The following is a 27,558-nucleotide window of genomic DNA, read 5'->3' on the forward strand; positions in this document are numbered from 1 at the left end:
TGAGAAGTTGATATGCGGGAGGGATAGTGCAAGCGGTTTGAGGGGATGCAAGTCGCAGGCTTTGAGCGGAAAGTCCCTGGAAGGGAAAGCTGGTGATTCTGTTGGAAATGAAGCGGAAATTAAGACGGAGGAAGACATGATTATTTGCGGCAGTGGAACTAGTGGAATATCCTTGGAAGGCGAAGCTGGTGATCCTGTTGGAAATGGAGCGGGAATTAAGATGGAGGAAGACTTGATTATTTGCGGCAGCGGGACTATTGGGAAGTCCCAGGAAGACCAAACTGGTGATCCTGTTGGAAATGGAGCAAGAATTATTTGCGGCAGTGGAACTAGTGGAGGCCAAGGGGCGGAGATTGCCGAGGAAAATGGAAGTGAAGGTGTTGGTGGTGGTGGTGGAAATGAAATTGTTGCGGTGCAAATGGGGGCTGTCGGTGGCACTGCCATTATACGTAGCGAGGAGGCTGTTGTGAAGAAAGTTGAAGCCATTGAAAGAGGGGACGCTTTAGATATTGTTGGGTCTAGTGGCGTTGAAGGTGGAGATGTTGGTGCTGGAAAGAAGAAACGGAGGCCCAAAGGTTTGAAATATAGGAAAAAAGTCTCTGTTCAGAATTTAGTCGAGGCTTTGAAGGTGGAAGCAAATGTCAGCGGCCAGGTAGGTGGTGTTGTCAAGGTGAAAAAGTTGGGGAGACCCAAGGGTTCAAAAAACAAGCCGAAAAGTGCTGTTGGCCATGACATTGATGCCCTGCAGGCAGGGAAAGATGTCAGCAATGAAGGTGCTGTTGTAAAGGAAAAGAAGAGGGGAAGCCCAAAGGGTTCAAAAGGTAGGACAAAAATGGCCATTAAGGATCAAGGCGTCTTTGTGCATATGGGGCGTGATGTTAGCAGAACAACTGGTGCAGGGTTTGATGTGAAGAAGGAAGATGTTGGAACAGTCGGAGTTGGCGGAAGTGAGCAAGTTTTAGGTACTTCTGGGATGATGCAGCCAGTTCGCAAGAGGGATAAATTTCGAGGTGTCGGATTATTGGATAAGGATTTCATTAGAAATATTGGCTATGATGGGAGTATTAGAAATTAGAATCCCTGAGTTTAGTGGTCTAGGCAGCCAAGGTTGGGATATGATTGTGAATAAGTGTGGGATTGGATGGTCGATGGGGTTGGACACCAGAGTTACTGGCATTGAACATCAAATTGTAAAGAGGAAGAGAGCCCAAGGGAGGCCAAAGGGTTCCAAGAATAAAAAGAAAATGCTACATGGGACTGATGTTAAGAAGAATCATGGAATGCTCGATGCTACCTCTCAGAACAATTTTGGTGGAAATGAGATTGTGGAGAATATTGATTGTCTAAGAATGCCCACGGGTTACAAGAACCATAAGTCGCATTTGGCTATCTGCGAGCTACAGAAAAAAATAAAAAGTAGTACCACAGATGGAGATATTGAGCACCTTGTAAAAAAGAATGGACTTGAGGTGCCTAGTTACTCAAATGACAGAAGAAAAGCAGCACTCACATCTGAAATTGACCATGGCACCGTTAACACTGGAGATCACTATGGTGTTGGTGAAGTGAGACTTGATACAGGAAAGAACTCGAATAAAGAAAAAAATACCATATCTGATGACCTCAGGGGGATCTTAGGTGATTATTTTGCAGTTGATGGAGATGGGAATGGGGTTAATGAGAGTAAAGATTCCAAAGGTTGGCCGAATGGTTCAAAAAATATGAAACAGAGCATTGCAGTTGAAAAGGATAGCGAAACAACAGTTGATGTTGCTCCTAGTATCAAGCCTGGGGCTGAACTCATTAAAAAGGACAGACGAGGGCGACATCAGGGCTTGAAGAATAAGAAAACACTTGCTGCAGAGAGAGATCGGGTGAATCTTGGTGGTGAGAGTATATACAAAAGCGTTACAGAGAAGGTTAAGTGTGAGCCAAATGGTTTAAAAAGAAAAGAATGGATGGATAGTTCTGGAGAATATATTAGGGCTCAAAAAAGACGCAGTGGGAAGCCTTTGACGTTAAACATCAATGAGGGCTATGAATCTATATTCATGGGAGAGAAAATACCCAATGAGAGTGTGAAAACAAAAGTGCCATCAAGTTTGGGAAACTCAGTGAGTTTCTTCTCCACATTTGATTCCAATTGGAGGTGTTGAATAAATAGCATTATAACCAACCTTGCCTTTATTACCAAATTCGGATTAGGATAGTGGTTCCCAAGTATACAATCATTATTATTGAGTCTATCAAGGGGAAATTTTTAATGGGGACAAACATTTATATGTCTCACTGTTCTTGAAAGCCAGTCAACTTGGTAGCTATTTTTTTCTGAGAACCTACCCGGCTCTTCTGCATTGCTGACATCATAAGGCTTGTTTAAGCATGGGTCAAATTTAAATTGAAATGTTCATGAAAATTTGGCGATGTAAGACAATGAAGCAGTAATTAGTTCATTCAAAGTCAAACACATTTCTATGTTGAGTTTATGACCTCAGTGCTCAAATCTCATGTCCGAGAAACAATTAGACATCCATGTTCTCAGCTTTAAATGTGATAAAGTGACTGTCACGGAGTGCCTTTTGTGAAACTAAATCTAACCGTCGAAAGAGCTAAAATTTGCAGTGACATGATGTAATGCATGTATTTTAGTTTATAAATGATTGCTTATCTTTCACATGTAGGCCCACCACGTGGAACTCATTCAAATTGATATTGTTTGTTTGTTGTCTTGTTGAGTGGGGGAATCAAATGTCTGGCATAAATGCAGCTTGCAAGGCATGACTGTTTTTTGGTAAATATAGAAGGAATGTCGATTTAAATGAAAAGGACAAATCTTAACTTTACCATGCTAAATCCTTCATTGGTGCTATTTTTTTAATCTATTATTTCTTTTGTATTTGCTCTCATATGATTTTCTTATCTGCTTTTCATGGAATGCATGTTGGTGTTTATCATTCACTGCATCATGTCATTATGGGGCTTTTATATTGTAGCCATCTTGTAACTTTCAAATTCTCGAATGTCTTTGATTCCGATTATTAACTTTTGTTGAGGACTGAAACAGTAGGATTAATTAATTAGCCAAAAAGTATTTAATAATTGCCAAAAGGTTGAGGGTTTTCAAAATTAATCTGGGCTATGCCAGATTCTTCCCTTTTTGTACCTGAATTGAATTGTTGTTGTTTGATAACTATTTATTCAGGGATCTACCATACGGAACAAGCAGTGGAAGTCAATGTGTCACCAATGCTTCAAAAGTGATAAAAAAGGTGTTGTCATCTGCTCAAATTGCAACATGAAACGTTACTGTTCTGAATGCATCGCAAAGTGGTAAACAAAGCTCCTAATTTCTTCCATATTCTAGAATTTACTGAATAAAAAAATTGCAGTTTCAGAGTGGTAACTGTATGACCTGCTTGTTTAACAATAGATTTTTCTTGCATAACAAGTGACTTCATAAATATTATTCAAGAGATGTGCATTTGAAAATAAAATTCTAAATGGTACATTTCCACTGATGTACATTGTTCATATAATCACCATTACCGTGTTGGCTAGGAAAATATTGGTTAAAATAGGAATTCTCAATGGTATAGGTATCCTAAGATAAAGAAGAAAGAAGTGAAGGAATCATGTCCATTTTGCTGTGGGAATTGCAATTGCAGAGCTTGCCTTCAAGCAGATGTGCTCAAAAAGGTATGATGGCTTTATGTATGATGTAATAAGTAATTCTTCCGTTCTTTTGTCACACATCATATCAAAGTTCCAAGAATTCTGAATTTTTTTTTTTGGTTCTTTTAGGATGTTGAAAACGAAGTAGGTGAGAATATCAGATTGCAAAGATCCCTATATTTGCTCGTCAACATTCTGCCTCTCCTAAGACATATACAACAAGAGCAGAAATCTGAACTAGATGTCGAAGGCACGATACGAGGTACCACACAAAGTAGCTGGATCTTATCTTTCTAATTCATGATTACACTTTTAAAACCTCCCTCGCGTTTCTGCTATATAAGGTGTTCCAGTGAATGAAGAAGATGTGACACTGGGAGTATTTGAAGAAGATGATCATTTAAGAGTATACTGGTATGCTTTCTCTGCAAATAAGGCTTGACCATTTTTTCTCTTTACTCTTAAATAGAGGATTTAATTTTAGTGAAAACCAAGACGAATTTAGTATGCTTTTCGTTCACATTTTTAACTTTTGGAGGAGAGTTGACTGTCTTTATTGTTCGCTAGAGATAGTCTTATTTTGATATTGTGTATTTGATTGAATCTATACGCTTTCTATCTGAAATTTCTTTTGTGCTATACCTCTGCTCTATATTTTAGCTTGATCTCAAATCTCATGACGTAATCTTTTGGATTACTTAGTAATGTCGTTTTTTCACTAATCATTTAAAAAGTGTTTCTAGAATTGTTGGTGTCATTTCTATTAACAAAATGTACTTCTCGATGCCACAAAATCTGAAAAGGAAATCCTCTTTATTCAACAGTAACAACTGTGAGACATCCATTGTGAATATCCACAGAAGCTGTCCCAATCCTGACTGTTCGTATGATATCTGTCTCGATTGTTGTTACGAGCTCAGAAAAGGTCTTCACCTTGGAGCTATTCAGGAAATCATTATTCCCAAGTCTTCAGATGGTACAAACCTTGAAATTCCTCCGACCAATGGGATAATAGAAAATGTGTTTTATGGCTCCCCTAAGTGGAAAGCCAAAATTGATGGCAATATACCATGTCCTCCCAAAGAGCATGGTGGTTGTGAATCTGGGAATTTAGAGTTGAGACGGGTTCTTGATGCTAATCGGGTGGAGAAATTAATTGGGCTCACTGAGGGGCTCATTACTAATTATCAGTTATCAGATGTAGGCTTCTCGCAAAAATGTGATTTTTGTGTTTCAGTTTCTTCTGCTCAAGAGGACCATGTCTGTTGTAATGTAAGACAATCAGCCTTTCGGGAATACAGTCAAGATAACTTTTTGTACTGTCCTAATGCTATTGATCTTGGAGATGCTGAGTTTGAACATTTTCAAATGCATTGGAGGAAAGGTGAACCTGTGATTGTTAGGAATGCCATGGCAAAGGCCTCTGGTCTTAGTTGGGAGCCCATGGTTATGCTGAGGGCCTTCAAGAATGCGAGCAAAAAACTAAAGGAAGAGACTTTTTGTGTGAAGGCTATTGATTGCTTGGATTGGTGTCAGGTACTTCTCGTGTACGTGTATCGATGCATGCTTCATGAATTGTACGTTTTTCATCTTTCATACACACTTCTGTGTACTCCTCCTTGGACTCTCTATTCCTTCAATCTGTTACAAGTGTAATTTATGATGATAGAAAGTGCTGTTTAAAAACATTCTACGCCAGTTCTGTCCTATGGCAAATCGCATTCTGGCAAATAGTACTAGACATCAGCAATTGCAGTTAACAGCTCTATGTTAGACACAGAAATTTTGTAATATTTGGTTTCAAATGTTATAGGTTGAGATTAATATTCGGCAGTTCTTTGAAGGCTACTTAGAGGGACGCAGTCATCAAAACGGATGGCCTGAAATGCTGAAGTTAAAGGACTGGCCACCTGCAAGTTCTTTTAAAGAATGTTTGCCCAGGCATGACGCTGAGTTTATGGCCATGCTTCCCTTTGGCGATTATACACATCCTCGATCTGGTTTCTTGAATCTTGCTACAAAACTTCCTGAAGGTGCTCTAAAACCGGACTTGGGACCCAAGACCTACATTGCCTATGGATATCAGAGAGAACTTGGAAAAGGCGATTCTGTTGCAAAATTGCACTGTGACATTTCTGATGCGGTATGCTGTTGTGAAAAGTCTGCTACTATTCATGTTTTGTGGTTGGTTGATGCACCTTTTTATTTTTGGGACCTGCATTCTCAGTATTTTTGTGGTTGTTTCTTTCCTAAGAAAACTAGAATCTGGAAAATATGTGATCGTGAACTCTATGAGTTAGCTTATCTATGCTATGCAATGACTGATTTTAAGATCATTCACCGATAGCTAATTTCTTGAATATGGACGAGATGACACTTAGTCTAGCATCCGTCGGGCCTTGCTTTTAAGAGTGAAATCAATTATAGAATCTTCATTAACGTCGTCAAATGGTCTGCACTTTTTGTTTTCAATTTTCATCTGCATTCTTTGAATCCATTTTTTGAACATTTTCCAAATTTGGAGTCCAAAACACCTTCTTTGTTTCTTAAGTTAGTTTCACTACAGATCTTATCTTTGTAGATAACATGTTCATCAAATTTTCTGTGGGACAATTGAATTGCTTGCATTGCAAAACTGCTTCAAGATCTTTAGATATTTCTGATCGTTCTATAAGTTACGAAACAGACCTTGGTGCTTTTTGATGCGTTGGCTTGAATTTTAGTCATGATATTTGCAGTTTTATGATTATGCTATATTATAGTTATATTTTACTGATTTTATAGTAACTTTTCTTTATGTCATGACGAATATGTGGATTTGTTCAGGTAAATATATTGACGCACACAGCGGAAGTGAAATATACCTCGTTTCAGAGCCAAAGGATTGCTAAGTTGAGGACAGAACTTGAAAATAATTTAAAGACATTTTGGCAAGGCACACCAGCCATCAACACTGATATGCAACCCACAGAAATTGCTATTCTGTCACACCAGATTTGTGAAAATGCTACCTTTGATACTCACTCTCCATCTCAGTTTCTGAATTCTGAGAAAAGGGAAAATAATACACATGAATTAAATAAAGCCTGTGGTCTGAATAGCACTTTAGATGATCGTCTTGATTCACTCAGCTATATTGATACTCATCAAGTACAGCATCTCGATTGCTTGAATAACAAATGCGATGCCAATAATAAAGATCGAATCGAGTCTTCTGTGATGGATTCCACTCCAAATGGGATGAACCGTCCTGAAATAGCTAGAGGTGGTGCTGTTTGGGACATCTTTCGTCGGCAGGATGTGTCCAAAATAATCGAATACTTGCTTAAGCATCAGCAAGAATTTTTTGATCTTGATCATTCTCCTGTGGCCTCAGTAAGTACTTTATCTTGGAAATTTCTTGCGTATTCTGAAATCCAATATTTCACTTGGCCTATTGCTTTTGATTTTAGGTTGCACATCCTATCCATGACCAGGCCTTTTTCCTGGATGAAAGGCACAAAAAACAGTTGAAATTGGAGTTCAGTAAGTTTTTCTTTGTGAGACTGATTTAATTCAAGTTCAGACCAAGCAGTTCTAATATGATTTTTACGTCATTTTCAGATATTGAACCATGGACATTCGAGCAATATCTTGGTGAGGCTATATTCATTCCTGCAGGGTGCCCCCACCAAGTGAGGAATAGACAGGTATATCTCTTACAGAATTTTCTTAGAGGATTATGAGTGATGAATATGTTGAACTCTATGTTCTGCACTTTTATAACTTTTATTCGCTTGAGTTTGATTTCTTCATTTCAAATTCTATACCTGTAAGTTTATTCTCGGTTCAGATTGTAAACTCTTGTTCCTATGTTGCTTTGATGGCTAATGTACTCTTTACTGAAATCTTATTATTTATATATGTGGGGACCCGGACGCTAATCATATTCTTAATCATCATTGGGACTAATTAATCAATTATAAAACAGGGTCTAAATTTTTTTTTTAAAATGCGGAAGGTAATGGCATCAAACTCCTATACATAACAGTATAAAAGTATAAATCTGATACAACATACAATCATTTACATCTCAGGTTCAACAACTAATTATCAAGTGTTCAACCCTATCTCTAATCCAAGTCCGGAGCCTCCACTCTAATCATGATCTCTCTTCATCTCCTCAACCCTGCACCTGTCCCACCTGTTGTCATGCACACATACAAAACAAGACAACAGCTGGATAACTCCGGTGAGAATAAATCCCAGTATAAACAATGTATACATGCAATCATATAAAAACATATATAAAAGCATAATAACAAATATTCATAACATGTATCAAATCAGAAACATAAATCAATATCAAACAAAGAATCATACTCAGACTCCAACTCAACTCAAACAACGCGTCATCTCAGACTCGACTCAACTCTAACCTAGGGATCCCGATATCTGGATATTGAGAATTATATCGAATCTCCGTAGATAGGAATGACTCAAACCTAAACGGCATCGATATAATTCCTATATCCAGTGTCTGGGCGAAACAGCCACAGAATTGACGAATCAGTCAAGAATTAAGCGAATCAGCTATAGTTTAGACGAATCAGTCGGTAATTAGACGAATCGGTCAATAATTAAGCGAATCAGCCAATACATAGACGAATCAGTCAATAATTAGACGAATCAGTCAATAACCAAACGAATCAGTCGGTGACTAGGCGAATCAGCCAATGACTCAACAAATCAGTAATCAATACATGCAGTGACTATAAATCAATAGACTACAAACATCAATCTCATCCATTACAAATATCAATGTAATAATCTAAGTATGTGATTTAGGGAGACTCGAGTCAAACCACACTCGAGTTGTGCAATCCCAACTCAACATTAATTTATACCTTTCTTTCTGATACTCTGGCTCTGCCGAAGTCTCGAACCCCAAGCCTGTCAATACTCAGTCTGACAATACAATATCGAGGGTACGGTATCAATACACCACTCAATCAATACTGGATATAATCAGAATTCAATCAGATTCTGTTTCAACAACATAACGTCATAATTTCAATATATCCAGCCATATCATATCAGTCAGATATAAATCTCAACAGCTCATGATCTATAACAACTCAATTCTGATATCAAATCAACTCCGAAATTCATAACAATTTCATATGGTATTTGTTCCTCAATCCAGTTTCAATTATACGATGTCTAACATACCAAGAACATCATATATGAATCATATCAGATTCTGACAATACCATAATTTCAGAACATATCAAAACGTAGCAAAACTTACGTCCAGTTGTAGCCTACGTCGATAGGAACACGGTACCGCAGTCAGATTCAAAATCAGACGGACGGATTTCTCACAAAAGGCGTAAGGATTTTTCGTAACTTCCCAGGAGCTCTTCTCGTTCTTCCTTATCGTTTCCTCTGAAGATATGCAATTGTTTATCTGTATATATATATATATATATATATACCAACTTGCATGTCCGAGACTAGGTGGCACATTTTCGTGTTTCCCAAGCGGCGCTCGGGCGGTAAGAAAGTACCGCTCGGGCGCGGCACTTTCTGCCCGGATTCTTGGCTTATCACTCATTGGCGCTCGGGCGGTCGAATCTTACCGCCCGGGCGCGAGCTCGGCGCTCGGGCGGTCAAGATCTATCGCCCGGGCGCGGAAGGTTCTGCCCGCGATGCTAGGTTCTGGCGCTCGGGCGGTCATAAACCACCGCCCGGGCGCCACACCTTCTGCCCGAACATCATCCTATTGAGCATTGGCGCTCGGGCGGTCACTTTCTACCGCTCGGGCGCCACTAGTTCTGCCCGAAACTCACATAATTCATATGTGTTAACCAATTTGATCTCGGAGTGGTCCAACTATACTCCCATCCGTTCATAATCAATAAATCATCTCAGATTACGGAAATCATTTCAGATTACGTTAATCAAATTCTTGGGCATTACAATATATTTATCAGTCCTCCATGAAAGTCGCTTTGGACTTTGTATCCCCTGAGAATATCCAAGAATGCATGCGTTTGACTCAAGAATTTCGGCTACTTCCAAAATCTCACAGATCCAAGCAAGATATTCTAGAGGTAGTGCCCTCTAAAGTCTTTCTTCGAGGGAAATATTACGAATCTTTTCTTTTATATATGTGATCAACTTCTGACTTTTTAACCTTGGCCCCTGTTTTCGCTCATCTTGATACTGTTTTTGACTACCTTTTTACAGTTCGGTTGCGTCGAACTCACCTAAAGGTGCTGCAGCTGAGACGGTTGGTTGAAAAAGGCTGGGACTGTGTAAAGAATGTAGCCAACGGTTATATAATATGGTTGCTCTGAACTTCTGTGGCCGCGTATCTTTCGCACAATAGTTTGTATATAGAGTAGGTCTCATGTGAGACCGTCTCACGGATCACAATCCGTGAGACGGGTCAACCCTACCCATATCCACAATAAAAAGTAATACTCTTAGCATAAAAAGTAATACTTTTTCATGGATTATCCAAATAAAGATCCGTCTCACAAAATACGACCCGTGAGACCGTCTCACACAAGTTTTTGCCTTGTATATAATATCTCTGATCTATAAAATTTATTTATTTTATATAAAAAAAGGGACAATAAAAACTGGTTTTATATTAGCGTTTATAAAAATAGATTGTTTGAAAAAGTTATTATTTTGAAAAATTAAACATATCATGCCATATGTACCTTTTGAGTGAGATTTTGAGAAGAGTTGCTCTTTGGAGAGCACAGTACGATGAAATTGATTCTATTACAAGTTATTGGAACGATATGAGTTTTTTTACGAGTCAACCGAAGGAGTAGGTTTTTTGTGAGACGGTCTTACAAATCTTTATCTGTGAGACAGGTCAATCTTATTGATATTCACAATAAAAGTAACACTCTTAGCATAAAAAAGTAACATTTTTTCATGAATGATCCAAATAAGATATTCGTCTAATAAAATACGATATCGTCTCGCAAAAATTTTTGTCCAACCGAAGTGGTCCCTGCTATCATTTTGTTGATTCACAGTTTATATCAAAGATTAATAAAGCATTCCATTTTCAGAGATAAAAAAAATTAATTTCCACATATAATATATTGCCCCTCACTTTTTGTCGCGAATGTTATCTTATCCACAAATACATATACCGGAAATGAGAAAAGAAATGGAAAATATTGGTGGACAAAATGGATAATTATTTTGTCGTCGTTTCACAAACATATATATATCTATACTTCTATACTATTATATTAAGTGTGAAGGCCTTAAAATAACTACCTTTTAAGGACATCAAAATAGTTAATTTCATAATTACTTTTCTTATTCTACTAAAAATCTTTTCAAGTCACTCCATATTTTAAATATTACAAAATCAAAACAAAACTTCCCTTTTAAATTACCCTTCTTACTCTACTAAAAATCTTTTCAAGTCACTCCATATTTTAAATATAAAAAATTCAAAACAAAACTTCCCTTTTAAATCGAACAACTTTTCTAAATCGAAAATAATTTCGTGTTAATTATTTAGTATTATTTAATCAAATTAAAAATAAAAATAGCACATGCAATGCATGTGCATCTTTTACTAGTATATATTATATGTAAGACAGTTTGATTTGATCTGTATTTGTATTTAGAAAAAAAAATAAAATTTTAACTTAAAAAATAGTATTTTTTTGAGTCGAATTAGATTTAAAATATGTCTTATCGATATTGAATTATAAAATAGTGTAGTTTTTGAGGCAATCAACTTTTTTAGGACAAATGAAACTTTTCTTTTTCTAAAAATCACAACCAACATTGTTAATCAAAGAGACAACATAATGAGTGATCCCCCAATTTTCTTTTTCTCAAATCTCAACGAATAAAGGACTACTCTCTCAAAAAAAAGGCGAAACATAATACTATGATAGTATCCGTTGGATTTACATTCTATTTCAAAACCAACGGCGATCCTCATTTCTCTCTCCTGCCAAAAACCAGAAAAAGAGAGAGAAGAAGAAAAGAACCTCTCTCAAGGAAATGATTCTTGTTGGGTTCTTTTGAATCGAACATTATCGATCTCTCTAACGGTTTCCTTCAAATAATTTTTTTTATAGATTATTCAGAAAGAGAAGATTCTGAAGGGACTTATAAGCTAGGAAATATGAGTTTTTGAAAGTGGGCAATTTGGATTTCTGCCAAAGGTTGGATTTTTCGAGGTGGGAAGAAGATATTGCACTCAATCATTAGACTCGTAGATCTGGGCTTTTGAGATTGCCACAAAAGATTGTATTTTCCCTTGTTAGCATCTCTGTTTTTTTTTTTTTTTGCCAAATAATACAATATACGGAGTGTGCATTTTATATATTCGGGGAAGATTGGATCTGTGGGATCTGTTGTCATATTTCTGTTTTTGTACTTAAATGGCAACAATTGAAATCGAGAGCGTTGAGTGCTTTTCTTCATCGGATGACATTGAAGATGAAGAGATGCAATCATTAGTTTCTTCTCACCCCCATTTGTTTTCTTCCAAGAATCTTAATGTGGTGCCCTCTGGAATGGCTCCGACAAGCGTCCATGAATTGCTTGAATGCCCTGTCTGTACTAATTCTATGTACCCACCCATTCATCAGGTATGCTGTTTCTATTAGTTCTCTTATTTGAGCTTTTTGGGGGTATATCCTTTTCTTTGGGTGTATTGTTTATTCAATCTTGTGATTCAATATGCATACCGTTACGTGTTCATTCGAATGTGATGCTTTGGTTTTACTTTTTTGAAACTGAATTATATTAATTGGATTTGTCGTAATTTACTAGGGTTATTCACAGGACACAGCATCTACGCAGTCATGATAATCTTGGTTGCATTATTCTTAGGTGAAATATATTAATGTACTTTTGGCATTAGATGGGGAGAATTTTCTAGTTCAGATGATGATTATGCAAAAAAGCTAAATTGCACTCCCGCAAGCATAGATGTTTTTCTTCATTCAGAATCGGAATTCTATTTCAATATTTTGATTGGCTTGTGCTGTAGTTTTTGTAAATATACAGTTGTAGTATCTAAGTCTGCATTATTTCTCTTTCAATTTCAGGATATTTATGTATGAGATACCTGGAAATTGAGAAGTTATGCTTCGTAATACATTAAAATTTGTGTGAAACAGGACACAACAAACTTAGTCGTGTATACTGCTACTGTATTAAAAGGCTTGAGAGTTGAGAGGATGTTTTTGCATTTGGGATTTTAAGATTCTGATAATGACATTGTCACTTTTCGTTTTATCCAATATCGTTTTTAGTATTGCCATGATTTAGTGTTCGGACCTGAGCTTTGACTAATAGAGAACTTTACAAGCTTTCCTGTTTATTTGTGTAACATGAAGCATGGTTGATTGATAATGTGCTCTTTTACAGTGTCACAATGGGCACACACTCTGTTCAACGTGCAAGACAAGAGTGCACAATCGATGCCCTACATGCAGACAAGAACTCGGTGACATCCGGTGCTTGGCACTGGAGAAGGTTGCAGAATCACTAGATCTACCTTGCAAATATTATTCTTTGGGATGCCTGGAAATTTTTCCATATTATAGTAAACTCAAACACGAAGCAGTTTGCAATTTCAGACCATACTGTTGTCCCTATGCTGGATCGGAGTGCTTGGTTACTGGGGACATTCCCTTCCTCGTATCCCATTTGAAAGATGATCATAAAGTGGACATGCACACAGGTTGTACTTTTAATCATCGCTGTGTGAAGTCAAACCCTCGTGAAGTAGAAAATGCCACTTGGATGTTAACAGTGAGTTCACAGTCCCTTTTAGGTACTTTGGATTTGATTTGGGCAACAGTAGCATGAATCTATGATGTTCTTGATTTTCTCCTGGCTTCAGGTCACCTCTAATTTATTTCTTTTGTGAACTAGATGACTTCTTGTGCATATATTGTAGTGTTCTTGAATCTTCTATATTCAGCAGAATATGGAAAGAACAGCAGAATCCAGATGCTGGCGCCTGCATACCAAATCTTTGTAGTTGATTGAGCTCGTTGATTTTTGAGTAAGATTTTACGTGTTTTCTGGCTTTTGTGTGTCTGCTTAAGGGATGTGTTGTAGTGCTAAACTTCTGCTGTTCAACATATCAAGTATAGCTTGTTAACTGATTCTTGGAAATCATTTGTAGTTTCCTTATTAAATGGGCGTTTCGATCAGTTATTTGCATGATGAATGGGAGATGATCATTATATTTGGGTTGTGGCTTTGAAACAAGCAACCTCTGAGAAAGGACCCATAAGCATAAACAAGTTAGGGAGCGTTTGGTACGCTTGATTAGGCGGGATTATTTTTTTTATCCTGCCTAGTCAGCTGTTTGGTACGCATGATTATTTAACCAAGTCAATCCCTCCTATGAATGATTAGCTTATATTAGGTAGGTTAAAATAATACCTCATCACCTCCCCTATGATTATTTATCCAACTCTTAATACCTCTTAGTTTTTCAATTTTATCCCTTCTCTTATATTCAAATTCACCACCACTTCCCGCCACCGACCACCTCCGCCACGACCGCCGGCTGCCGGCCGGTGCCGGCCGATTTTTCCGGCCGCCGTCCTCGTCAACCGTTTCCGGCCGACCATGTCCGGCCAGCCGCTGCCGCGAATGGGAAGGGCGATTTTGTCTTTTCATCAAAAAATTCAAAATTATCCTACACTTAAAAATCTTACCAAAAATAATATTATTTTACACCATATATTACAATTCTACCACAATCATTTTCTTTATCATTTACATACTAATAATTAGTTTATCCTATCCTTCCAACCAAACGTAGCCTTAAAGATAAATATTATTTTTGGACAAATCCAAACACCATTCCTGTACTTCATGTTTTAACAAAAAATTTACCTTTTCAATGGACTTCATTTATTTTATATCCATTTTTCTTTTTCTTCTTTTGTATAGTTTTATAAATTATTGTTTTAGAAATCTTTATTATCAAATAACATTAAAAAAATTAGGTATTTTCTAAAATATTATCAATTGTGTATTTAAATTTATTGCAAGTCTAAATGATATCTGTCTCCAAAAATAGGGGAAAATGAAATTTTAATCAAGGAAATTGATATGTTTGGAATTTTTTATATATAATTTGTCAATATTTGATTTTCATTCAATAAATTGAATTTTATTTTTAATAGTTTTTACCAAAAACTATTAAATTAATCAAATATTACTTATTTACATTGATTTTATGGATGTACGTCATGTAGCGGGAATACAAATATATTATATAGATTAAAATAATTATAAACATAAATGAAGAGGAAAAATAAAACAAAACGATGTCTAATATTTCAAAATCGTTGGAAAAAAGCTTATCGTTTTTCTTTATTTGTTGAGATATATTTTAATTTATATAATATAGTTTTTTTTCTCCTGATATGAGTAATGTAGAATATAATCGATATCAAATACATTATACATATAGATATATATAAATTGTCCATATGCTTTAACATTTTTAAAAATAATACCAACATTTTTTTAACATGCTATAATTTAATTTAATTAAATTATTGAACGTGTTATTATGTCTAATTAAAGAAGTTAGAGATGAGCATACTTTTGCAAGTGTAGTATAGGAAAGATACAATAATGGTGCTCTCATTTTAACTTTAACTCTTCACAATATAAAAAGTTCATCTATCCATGCAAACAGAGGCGGATTTAGTGTAGGGCGAACGGGGGCCACGGCCCCCCCAAAAAATTTAAAAAAAAATTTTAGTATATAGCGACGGGTTTAACCAAACCGTCGCCGATCTAGATCGACGACGGTTATTGTGAAAACCGTCGCTATATTGCGACGGTTATTGTCAAAACCGTCGCTATATTGCGACGGTTATTGTCAAAATCGTACGTTGTTAAGAAACGTACGGTTGATGTTTTGTTCAATGTAACCCGTAGAATTTTTGTCTTTTCCCTTCTAAATTTTTGTTGTCTTTTGTAAGCGGCCCTCCAATATCGAAATCCTAGATCCGCCCCTGCATGCAAACATATATATTTTTGCGACTCTTTCGAACCCCTTTACGCCTTATTCTACACTTAAAGGAAATGGAACCATCCAAAGTAACAAATGCGTTCTCTTTTTTTTTTTTTTAATTATAATTATTCTAAAGTTGCAAAAGCATCTGCTTCGGTTTCCTTCCCTTGTTGAAATTAAATTAATTTAAAATGATTTCGCCATACTTTTTTTGGAATTCTCAATTATGAAGTTAATTTTCTCTTCTCATATAATTACGGTATTACACATGAAATAACACTCTCACTATATTTAATACAACAGTTCATCTAACTTCAAAATAAAAATACGCGACATATTGTATTAAAACATATAAAATAGGGCAAAAACTTGTGTGAGACGGTCTCACGGGTCGTATTTTGTGAGACGTATATCTTATTTGAGTCATCCATGAAAAAATATTACTTTTTATGCTAAGAGTATTATTTTTTATTATGAATATCGGTAGGGTTGACCCGTTTCACAGATAAAGATTCGTGAGACCACGTCACAAAATACCTGCTCATAAAATAGTGTTACTACATATATAATACAGACTCAACCCATAGTTGTATAAATGCAGAAAGAGGGCACTCACTTTTATATGTAGATTCTCGTGCTTTTAAATATAACACGAGCTTATGATTCCCTTTTGTTTGCTTTTTACTACTTTCTCAAATGGAATATTTACAATTTTTTAGGTGTCCATTTAATGCAATAGAGGATTGAGGAATAATGAAGCAAGAGAGTAGAAATGGTATTTTCCACATTCTTTGAGGTTCAAAACTTTATGGTTTAGACAAAAATATGACTATGGAAAAAAAATTTGCTAGAGAGTGAGGGAGGCTACATGCATGCTAGTGGATCACCGGGGCATTCATGTATATCGGGTGAGTTAGGTGGACTACATGTGGTTGGTCATATACGTGTCGTCATTCACATCAGAATATGATGAAATACGCGTCATACATATTAGTAAAAGATACACACGTTGCATGTGTTGATATTATTTCAATTTAGAAGAGTTATTCGATTTAAAAAAGAAGGGAATGACTTGAGTAGGATTTGAGTATGGTAAAAAAGATAATTATGAGATTAAATATTTTGGTTGATTACCAGAGCTCCAAGACAAACATCAATGGCAGAACATGTATTTCATATTTAATTCCGCAATTTATATACTTGGATCTAATTAAGAAATGATTGAAAAGCTACAAAGAAACCAGTCCTTCGCAAGAGGGGATTTTCTCCTAGCAGAAGCCAGCTAATCCCCGGACATCGACCTCATACCAAACCACCAATTCGAAGAAAATGGAACTCGATAGTGAAAGGAATTTTATTCCTTGATTTATTCCTTGATATATTTTCCTTATCAATTACTTTCCTTTTGATAATATCCTTAGTATTTTTGCCTTTCTGGAGTATGATTTCGTGTGGACTCAAAAGACTCAAGATATTATCTATAAGATATATTATCCTTATTTTCAATAGAGTTTGTTTCCTAATGAAATTGGTTTCCATGTTTAATAGGAAAAAGGATGAAGTGGGTATAAATAAGAGGAGAAGATATTGATCTCGGTGCTTTTGCTTTTTGGAGTGAGAGACGAATTGATACGCAGAGACGTTTTCCGAGAATAGCAAATCTCGTGTCGTTGAAAGCTTGTTGCTGTGAAGTGCTGACAACATCTGAAGACAACACCTAATCACTGTTTTGATTAGAGTGTTGAGTTTTGAAGATTTTTCACTTCTCAGTTGATGCATCCCATATTGTTTTGATTATACGGTTTGTTAGAGGTTTAGGATGCAATTTGTTACTCACCCTTTTAAGGGAGTTGTTTTATTCTTTCACTAGTATTGGTTTTTGTAAACTTACAAGTTTTTCTAGTGAATTATTTTGCCCTAAGGCACCGCACAAGTATTAAATACTTGTGCATAATTAACTGACTCGTCTCTCGTATTACTATTGTTCCAGTTACATGTTGTCGTGGGTTAAAAGTATAATTTCCGCTGCATGTTGTCGTGGGTGTTACAACACCTACGCACAACACCTACATTCTGATACACACAACATTCACCCTCATCACGTTACACTGTGGAAACTCGACTTTCAGATAGCAAATAAAATTTATAAACTACGTCACTCGTCCATGTGCATATGATATCGTGATGATATATAATTGTATTAAAAATAATAAAATATATATGGAGGGTGTGATTTAATTTATAGGTAAAATAAATTCTCCCAAAGTGAGTTTACAAATTGTTGAAATTAAAATTGCCAAAATCTTTATTCTCAATCTCCTAAGACATAACTCATGAAAATACTAAGAGTAGGTCTCTTGTGAGACGATCTCACGAATCTTTATCTGTGAGACGGGTCAATCCTACCGATATTCACAATAAAAAGTAATAATCTTAGTATAAAAAGTAATATTTTTTCATGGATGACCCAAATAAGATATATGTCTCACAAAATACGACTCGTGAGCCTGTCTCACACAAATTTTTGGCAAATACTAAATTTTTATTATTAATAAATTTCAAGATTTTGTAAAGCTTTTGTCTTGAAACATTTTTCTTTTTATCCAAGGAGATTGAGTTGCCAAAGACACAAGCAACGTGAGGTGGTATCTAGTGGACGCCTCACGTATGAACATTCGATCTATAAGTGGATTGATCCCATTTACATGTAAAGTGTAAGATAAATTTTTTACATAAAGATTATATATTTTTATGTATTATATCGGATAAATTATTCGTTTCACAAAATTTATTTGTTAAATGATACTTGATGCGATCCTAGTGAAATGGGTGAGCTGGGTCGGGTGCTCCACCGGATCGAATCAATAATTTATAATGTTGTTCAGGAAAATGAGCAAAGTAGATGAACTTGTGAGCTATAGCTTCCACTATGACCTGCAGAGAAGGAGAGGAACTCGTGAATGGGCGCCGGAGGGGTGTCCGGCGTGACCACTCCGATGCTTAAGTCAGCAGAGTACTCAAGCAATAAAACCAATGTAACCAAGTGATGGCTGTGATATTGGTGTGATGAATCACATGTAAATGTAAAGAGAGAACCTGATATTTATAGTATGAGGAGTAATGATGACCTCGTTCTCCGTGCTACCTACTAATTATAGTAGGACGGCTGAGCACACCCTATATTCTGACATGTTAACTCATCGGCACGGTGTCAGAGATGGGACAGTCGCCCACATCCTATTCTGCTAGTATACTCGAGTGCGGTGCTCATATCGAGGTGGCCGGGTAGAATGCCTCCCTGGAGATTTATACAAGAGCCCGGGCCTATGACTGCCCGGAGAGTAGAGCATGGGCTTGCACCTGCCCGGCTCCAGAAGAATCCACCTGCAGACTTACTCGGATTTGGGAATCCATTTGATATTCCGGGTCATCCATGACTCGAGCTCTTATGGGGGTATCATCACACATCCCTTAAATAGTCGGGCTAGAGTCATACTCGCTGTCCCGATCAGTCATGCTTGGATTCCCAAAGAGATAATCAATCTTGTTCTACAAAAGCATCGGGGGCTTCATGTCTCTCAGAAATGAGATGAAATGCCGGAGTCTCGTGTCTCATGGACTTGAGATAAGATGTCGGGGCCTTGTGCCTCCCGGTCTTTGCATAAGATGCCAGGGCCTCATATCTCCCGGACTTAGGAATGGTCGAGGTACGGAGCTCTGAGCCAGGTTTGAGAACCCTGGGCTTATAAATAACCAAGGCGCGGAGCCTGGGCCTTCATGAATGGTCGAGGTACGGAGCCCCGAGCCAGGGTACGGATCCCTGGACTTAATAGATAACCAGGGTGCGGAGCCCTGGCCTTCATGAATGGTCGAGGTACGGAGCCCCGAGCCAGGTTTGAGAACCCTGGGCTTATAAATAACCAAGGCGCGGAGCCTGGGCCTTCATGAATGGTCGAGGTACGGAGCCCCGAGCCAGGGTACGGATCCCTGGACTTAATAGATAACCAAGGTGCGGAGCCCTGGCCTTCATGAATGGTCAAGGTACGGAGCCCCGAGCCAGGTTTGAGAACCCTGGGCTTATAACCAAGGCGCGGAGCCTTGGGCCGGGGAGCGTGTCCCGGGACTTGGGAATGGTCGAGGTGCGGAGCCCCGAGCCAGGTTTGAGAACCCTGGGCTTATAAATAACCAAGGCGTGGAGCCTGGGCCTTCATGAATGGTCGAGGTACGGAACCCCGAGCCAGGTTACAGATCCCTGAACTTAATAGATAACCAGGGTGCGGAGCCCTGGCCTTCATAAATGGTCGAGGTACGGAGCCCCGAGCCAGGGTACGGATACCTGGCGAAATGGATAACCAGGGTGCGGAGCCTTGGCCTTCATAAATGGTCGAGGTACGGAGCCCCGAGCCAGGGTACGAACCCCTGGACTTAATAGATAACCAGGGTGCGGAGCCCTGGCCTTCATAAATGGTCGAGGTACGGAGCCCCGAGCCAGGGTACGGATCCCTGGACTTAAAATAGGATGTCGGGGCCTCATACCTCCCGGACTTGAGATATAGTGCCGGATGCCGGGGCCTCATACCTCCCGGACTTAAGATATAGTGTCGGGGCCTCGTGTCTCCCGGACTTTCAAGATTTTGATTCTCCTGCTATATTGGTTTAAAAACCAAATTACTAACCTGGAAATATTGAATCCAAATTCATTTTCGGTAGAGTGGAACTTCTCTGGTTGAGCTAAATTAGGTGACTAATATAGCTGTATGCTAATGAGTGCATAGAAAATGTTCTTCCATGCCAATCCGGGATAGCTGCTGAGCTTTGAGCCCATATAAAACCCACATAAAATCTGAGTGCCGAGTTGGTCGGACTTGTATGTTTGCCAAGCAGAGTTGGGCTTACTGAGTGCCGAGCGTGAGGTCGGACTTAAGTTCTGAATGGAAACCATATCTACGTCTTGAACTCACTTTCCCACAGACGGCGCCAATGATGCGATCCTAGTGAAATGGGTGAGCTGGGTCGGGTGCTCCACCGGATCGAATCAATAATTTATAATGTTGTTCAGGAAAATGAGCAAAGTAGATGAACTTGTGAGCTATAGCTTCCACTATGACCTGCAGAGAAGGAGAGGAACTCGTGAATGGGCGCCGGAGGGGTGTCCGGCGTGACCACTCCGATGCTTAAGTCAGCAGAGTACTCAAGCAATAAAACCAATGTAGCCAAGTGATGGCTGTGATATTGGTGTGATGAATCACATGTAAATGTAAAGAGAGAACCTGATATTTATAGTATGAGGAGTAATGATGACCTCGTTCTCCGTGCTACCTACTAATTATAGTAGGACGGCTGAGCACACCCTATATTCTGACATGTCAACTCATCGGCACGGTGTCAGAGATGGGACAGTCGCCCACATCCTATTCTGCTAGTATACTCGAGTGCGGTGCTCATATCGAGATGGCCGGGTAGAATGCCTCCCTGGAGATTTATACAAGAGCCCGGGCCTATGACTGCCCGGAGAGTAGAGCATGGGCTTGCACCTGCCCGGCTCCAGAAGAATCCACCTGCAGACTTACTCGGATTTGGGAATCCATTTGATATTCCGGGTCATCCATGACTCGAGCTCTTACGGGGGTATCATCAATACTAATTAACTCTTACCTCGACCAAATAAAGTATACAATCATACAAATAATTTAAATTTTGTGCATAGAATCGCCGGTCTTTAGAGTTTTGTTTCGACTGGCCGGAACCCCTCCCCCGGCATACGAAAGTTTCTCTTGTAAAAACCACAGCTTCGACTGGTATAAATCAACCTCAAAAAATGTGTCCAATCGCTTACTTATAAAAGCCACAGCTTCGACTGGTATACACCAAAGTCTCTTTCTTCCCTCTCTACATCACTTAGCTCAAGCCGATGGAGTATGGAAGGCTCGGACCCACCGAGCCAAAAGGCTCCTCTGCCCCGATCCTGAACAACGAACCCACCTTGAAACCAAAAAAATCCAAACTCAAGCTTCTGCTGATCCTCGCCGCCACTGTCATGGTAGCGTCCGCCATCTGCGCTGCGCTGGTGGTGACTCTCCGAAACACAGCAACGGCGGAAAAGCTCCGTCGGCGGCATCCCTCCCAAGCCATGTCAAGAACCTGCAGCAAAACTTTGTACCAGTCTCTTTGTTTGGATTCCCTCCTAGATTTCCCAGGCGCACTCGGCGCCTCTGACAAAGACTTAGTTCACATTTCCTTTAACATGACTCTACAGCGAGTGGGCCGCGCTCTGTATCACGCGTCCGGATTCACTAACCTCCCCATGGGTTCTTACGAGAGATCAGCTTACGAGGACTGCCTCGAACTCCTGGACGATTTAGTGGACCTCCTCACGCGTTCACTCGTCTCCGTCTTACCTGACGGGGGAGACGCCCCCGCCGCTTCGACTCAGGACGTCTTAACCTGGATCAGCGCCTCACTGACAAATCATGACACCTGCAATGAAGGATTCGAGCAACTCATAGGAGACTTGAAGAATCAAATGTCGGATCGATTGAAGGATTTATCCGAACTCGTGAGTAATTCACTCGCGATTTACGCTGCAAATGGCGGTAACGACGATTTCTCCGGGATCCCAATACAGAATCGCCGGCGGCGATTATTGAGCAGCGTGGAAAAACACGAGCATTTTCCGTCGTGGTTGTCCCGGAAAGATCGAATGATGTTAGACATGCCGGTGACTGCTATCAATGCCGATATAATCGTATCGCATGATGGGAATGGAACGTTAAAATTCATGAATTTGAAATCTATCGATCCAAAAACAATATAATGGATTAATATCGGTGACAAGTCATACTCATCTGAATAAAATTTTATTGATCCATAAAACTATCTTCCATATTTGGTAATTTTTTATTTATTTATTTATTTTTATCGATTGAGTCGGATAAGATGAGCGAAACTAGTTTATATAAGTTTTTGTGTATATTTATTTTACCCTAAAAAAACTGAAAATTTCAAAGAATTTAATTTTTTTTAAAAAAATTATTGTATTATAATTATCAAATTAAAGTGGGAAAATGGAGACGGGAAACTGAGCAACAGAAGTTAGATCGCAGCAGCGGAGTAGCTATGGCGGCGGCATCATCGTCGAGGATGGAGATAGACAGGATGAGCGTCGAGCAGCTGAGGGGGCTCAAAGAGCAGGCGGATCTCGAAGTCAATCTCTTCCAGGACAGTCTCAACAACATTCGCACCGCCACGGCCCGCCTCGAGCTGGCCTCCACCGCCCTCCTCGATCTCTCCCTCCGCCCCAAGGGGAAGAAGATGTTGGTACCTCTCACGGCGTCGCTTTATGTTCCCGGTACTCTGGATGATGCGGAGAAGGTCCTGGTGGATGTGGGAACTGGTTATTTCATCGAGGTTAGAGTAGTACTACTAGATTGCTCGTTGTGTATTTACCCGCCTGATTCACCTTTATTTCTTGTTTCATATATTAGATTTTGTTCCATCTTGAATTGTATGTTTGAGTTGCAAGTGTCATCTGCTATATATTCAGAAGGGATGTTAAGACAGGGAAGAATTTCACTTTGAGCTGTAGTTTATGATTGTTCCTATCTCTTTTGTTTTTGTGTGTATGTCTCATGGCATTTATCGTTACCATTATGTATTGTGTTGTAGGTATCACATAGATTATTGAACTAATTTATTGTTGATTCAATTCTATATGTATCTTATGTGTTCTGTACAAGGTACCTTTGGAAATGTTTACAAATTATACGGCTAATGAAGAACCTCAATGTTATTAGTCATTCCACATCCGAGAAACTGCACCCATGTTAATACACTATTTGATATGTGGGGCCATGTCGGCGACATTGAACCAATAGTAGACCTTTTTCAATCCCCCTTAACACTGGAACAATTCTCAAGTAAAGCATCAATATTAGACTATGAACTGAAAAGGATAGCCCAAACCTAAAAGGACGAGCTTTCTAGGTGGGATAACAACTCAAGTTTATTATCCACTCTGTTTTTTCTTGTGGTGCCAATATGGGAAATAGTAATATTCTTGAAATAGTTGGACCATTTAATCTTCCGCTGTAACTTCTGTTATTTTCACCTGTAACCTCAGGTCTATTATTGGGCCAACAAGAATTGAAATTTCGTTCCAAATATTGTAGTTGCGTAAGTTTATCTGATGTAGTTGAAGCCTGAAGGACAAAGAAAAAAGTGGTCTGTGCTGACCTAGATCCCAGTTGTTCCAGAACTATGGCCTAGACTTGACTATTGTTAGTGAAGCAACCTAAGCATTTGGCCTTTGGAATATTGAAGCAATTTTCAGAACCATTGGTCATCAATCTTTGTGAATTCTTTAGGGAGTTAGATTTAAGTTCATACAAATGAATAAGAAATTGTGCCTTTTCTGTTAGAGGTGCTGTTGATAGGAAATACCCATTTACATTGTTTCATGCTGATATAACTGTACTTTTACAGGCGACAATTGTGATATTAACTTTTTTAGATCACGCTAAAACTTTGAAGGAAATATTTGAAACTAATAACTGTTGGGAAAATGAGGGTGCGTCAATTTGCTGTTGAAGGACGATGTTGAGCTGATGTAACCAGATTTGAGCAGAAAGCATTCTTTGCTACTTTGCTTGACTGGAATTCTCTTATTTATGGATTTATGTCACTGTTCTATTTGAATCAATATCAAGTTTTAACCTAATGTATCGATCTTCTGTCTGAGCAGAAAACAATGGCAGAAGGCAAAGATTACTGTGAGCGCAAAATTTCTCTGCTCAAGTCGAATTATGATCAACTTCTTGAGGTATGTTCTATTGTCATGTCAACAACCTCTTACACGTCGCTCTGCAAAATTTTGAAATGGTATTCGTGTGCTTCTAATTTTTTTCTAGACTTGTTTTACTTTCCTTCAAGCCCATTGTTTTTATTTTCAAATTCATCGTATAACTCATTTGTGAAAATTTGTGAAAATTGTTTGGAGCGGTTCAACATCTAACTTCTAAGGATACAAGATAAGTGTGAATTGAGAATAGAACGTGTAAACCCATGTTAGCATACTTTATTGGTGCCTATAGACAGTCTGTAAAAGTAATTTGGTTGAAGGGGCAGAATCGTAAGTCGATCTGACATACTGAGATTGGAAGTTGGCACAAATCAGGAGTGTCTATTTAACAAGGCTGAGTGCACATTCACTCTCTGATCTTTTTGTTTGATCATGGCCATAATGAAATGTAGGTTGCTTCTAAAAAGAGAAGCATAGCAGATGAAGCTGGCGCAGTTTTACAGGCAAAGTTGAAGCATTTGGCTCCAGCACAATGACTGTCAATTAATTGGAACTCCGCGTGGTTTTGTGTCAATTGTAGTCAATTAATTGGAACTCAGCTTGGTTTTGTGTCAATATGTTTGCATTTTCACACAGAAGGGAGGCCAAGTACAGCTTGGAGGATCCAATTACTCAGATTGCCCTCCGACCCCTGCTTTGTTTGTGCAATCCTTATCCTTTGTGTTCTTCAAAACATTATGTTGTAGAACTCTTGGGCCAATTTTATTTTCCGATGGTTGAAATGATCTTTGGGTGGGGAAATTTCATAGCAACAAAGAACTTATAAAAATTGATCCACATCATGAATATTGCTTGCAGGCATTTCGGAGTTTTTCTTATATTAGTATCGTTTATCTCATCTATGTTTTGAAAGTAAACGATCTGCCACCAAGTGTACTAAATGGTGGTTTTGGATGTGAAAAAACACTTAAATAAGTTTAGTTTTTGATTAAAAAATAACATAAATGTTTTTTACTAATTCAAACGGCAGTTTTTCATTAAACCCCCAAACACATATTCAACTTATGGGTCAAATAATATATATTTAAGCTCTTTAATGTCATTATTTCTTAGTTTCAACTCCCCAACCGTCTGCAAAATACCCAAAAAATACTCTCGTAAGAATTGCTAACATTTTTATCTTGATTGTTTTGAGTAGAGGTTACATAAAGTTTTTTTTTTTTTTTTTTTACCGAAATTGACATGATAATAACTTAAAGAATCATCACTTGATCATCTTAATTGTTACTAATCGAGACCTGAATTAAGAGTATTAAATTATAGTCTAATAATATGAATTAATTGTCTAATGTTCAATTTATGTGTAATACTACTCAATTATGGTTGGAATTAGGAATGTAAATGAGCCGAGCCGAGCCGAACAGTATCGGGCTCGGCTCGTTAAACTATTTGCTCGGCTCGGGCTCGGCTCGGGCTCGTTACGAGCCTTTGGTTTGAAGCTCGGGCTCGGCTCGTTCGGAAGTTATGAAGCTCGGGCTCGACTCGTTAATTGCTCGTTTATCTTGTTTAAGGAGCCTGGCTCGGGTTCGGCTCGTTAAACAAGCTCGTTAAGCGAGCTCGTTTCTGCTCAGAAGACCTCGCGCATATGCGCGCTCTGTTACGCGCATATGCGCGAGGAGGCCAGTAGCTACGATGCGAGAACAGAGGCACTCGCGCATATGCGCTGAAGTGTGCGCGCATATGCGCGAAAAAACCGTCGCTATTAGCGACGGATTGTTTGAAAACCGTCGCTGATTAGCGATTAAATCAGCGACAGGTTGTTTGAAAAACCGTCGCTGATTAAATCAGCGACGGTTTGTTAGCGACAAACCGTCGCTAAATGTTCAGTATAGTTTAGCATCCTTTGTTAATCTGCGCGGTTCATCTTATTACTTAAGCATGAACTTATTTTTCTTATTTTTTTACTTCGTCAACATTTATATGCCGAAGTAAAATATAATAAAAAAATATAGTGAAGCCTTCGCTTGTGTTATTACTGAAGTTATTGGTAATGTATTACTTCGTAATTTATTATTGCCGAAGTAAAGCATGTCGAAGTAAAATCCGATTTTTCTACTAGTGTTATAACATTGTAATTTCTGTAAGATACAATTTAGAATTTTGAATAAATGAATATTATATATATATAAATATAATGAATTACGTGGGCCTATATAATTTTGGACCATATCATATTATAATATGATACTATATAATGTATCACGTACGTGGCCTTGTATTTTTGGACCTCACAATGCTAAGGTTTCTTCTATGCGGCGACATTAGATATCTAGTCGGTTGCCTTTGATGTCTGATATTCAGTTTATTATATTAAAATATTTTAATTTTTTTTATATATTTACTTTAAAGTATAATTATTTTCAAACCATAATATTTTTAAATAATAAAATTATATACATATAATCATATGTAGAATTAATTAGGAGTGAGAGTGCATACGCTAGATTCATTGCCGTAGCAGCAATAACAGATTGAAACTTTTGAACTTTTGTCTGTACATACACTAGAATTAATTTATACGGAGTGAGAGTGCATACGCTAGAATTAATTTATATCATTGCATTAACATATATTTATATCATTGCATTAACAATCCAACAAATATGAGTTTCTTAAGTAGACTAAATTCATTGTCGTAGCAGCAATATTCAAACACACCTGAGAGGCTGAAACTTTTGAACTTTTGTTTCTAATTGTTTTGCCCACTGTATTTGGAGATGAAACCAAACCATAATCAGAGCTAGGGTTCGCAACCTATACGATCTCCAAACTCTCGATTCACGCCTCAATCAAAGTCGACCCAGACGGTACAAGGATTTTCAGCCCTCGGCGCCGGCGGAAGAACGGAGAATCGTCGGAAATCGTACGCGGTTTAGAGGTGGACTGGAAAGGGGTCTCGCTACCTATACACGCTCAAATCTGCCGATTTCTGCTTCGATAATGGTCGACCGGACCTGGGCTACGACCGGAGACCCTCGGCGACGGCGGGCGGAGG

At 38.3% G+C, this 27,558-nt stretch overlaps 4 protein-coding genes across 6 annotated transcripts; all 4 read left to right on the plus strand.

The window, feature by feature from the left end:
• The first annotated feature begins 907 nt into the window (after nucleotides 1-907).
• On the plus strand, nucleotides 908-10,069 carry LOC140815866 (lysine-specific demethylase JMJ27-like). Of its 2 annotated transcripts, none has more exons than XM_073174867.1 (11): nucleotides 908-2,114; nucleotides 3,203-3,330; nucleotides 3,597-3,696; nucleotides 3,802-3,934; nucleotides 4,017-4,086; nucleotides 4,497-5,208; nucleotides 5,486-5,815; nucleotides 6,499-7,047; nucleotides 7,125-7,197; nucleotides 7,276-7,361; nucleotides 9,904-10,069. In XM_073174867.1, exons 1-11 carry the CDS (start codon nucleotides 1,053-1,055, stop codon nucleotides 9,925-9,927), a joined length of 3,267 nt encoding a protein of 1,088 aa, XP_073030968.1. In that variant the 5' UTR covers nucleotides 908-1,052; the 3' UTR covers nucleotides 9,928-10,069. The 2 variants fall into 2 exon arrangements, with proteins under 2 accessions (XP_073030968.1, XP_073030967.1); XM_073174866.1 differs by lacking the exon at nucleotides 9,904-10,069 and adding an exon at nucleotides 9,648-9,836.
• A 1,441-nt stretch (nucleotides 10,070-11,510) lies between these two features.
• Nucleotides 11,511-13,914, plus strand: LOC140817309 (E3 ubiquitin-protein ligase SINAT3-like). Of its 2 annotated transcripts, XM_073176951.1 has the most exons (3): nucleotides 11,511-12,299; nucleotides 13,084-13,561; nucleotides 13,646-13,914. In XM_073176951.1, the coding sequence occupies exons 1-2, from the start codon at nucleotides 12,090-12,092 to the stop codon at nucleotides 13,525-13,527; spliced, it is 654 nt and encodes a 217-aa protein (XP_073033052.1). In that variant the 5' UTR covers nucleotides 11,511-12,089; the 3' UTR covers nucleotides 13,528-13,561; nucleotides 13,646-13,914. The 2 variants fall into 2 exon arrangements, with proteins under 2 accessions (XP_073033052.1, XP_073033051.1); XM_073176950.1 differs by having other exon boundaries at nucleotides 13,084-13,914.
• Nucleotides 13,915-21,380: 7,466 nt separating this feature from the next.
• LOC140816017 (probable pectinesterase/pectinesterase inhibitor 61) lies at nucleotides 21,381-22,520 on the plus strand. Its single transcript, XM_073175081.1, has one exon. It carries the CDS (start codon nucleotides 21,618-21,620, stop codon nucleotides 22,518-22,520), a length of 903 nt encoding a protein of 300 aa, XP_073031182.1. The 5' UTR covers nucleotides 21,381-21,617.
• Nucleotides 22,521-22,750: 230 nt separating this feature from the next.
• Nucleotides 22,751-25,288, plus strand: LOC140817183 (prefoldin subunit 5). The gene is made up of 3 exons (XM_073176820.1): nucleotides 22,751-23,113; nucleotides 24,447-24,524; nucleotides 24,956-25,288. Exons 1-3 carry the CDS (start codon nucleotides 22,823-22,825, stop codon nucleotides 25,037-25,039), a joined length of 453 nt encoding a protein of 150 aa, XP_073032921.1. The 5' UTR covers nucleotides 22,751-22,822; the 3' UTR covers nucleotides 25,040-25,288.
• The last annotated feature ends 2,270 nt before the right edge of the window (nucleotides 25,289-27,558 follow it).

The sequence above is a fragment of the Primulina eburnea genome, chromosome 16, assembly GCF_022965805.1.
Source record: "Primulina eburnea isolate SZY01 chromosome 16, ASM2296580v1, whole genome shotgun sequence".
Lineage (NCBI taxonomy): Eukaryota > Viridiplantae > Streptophyta > Magnoliopsida > Lamiales > Gesneriaceae > Primulina > Primulina eburnea.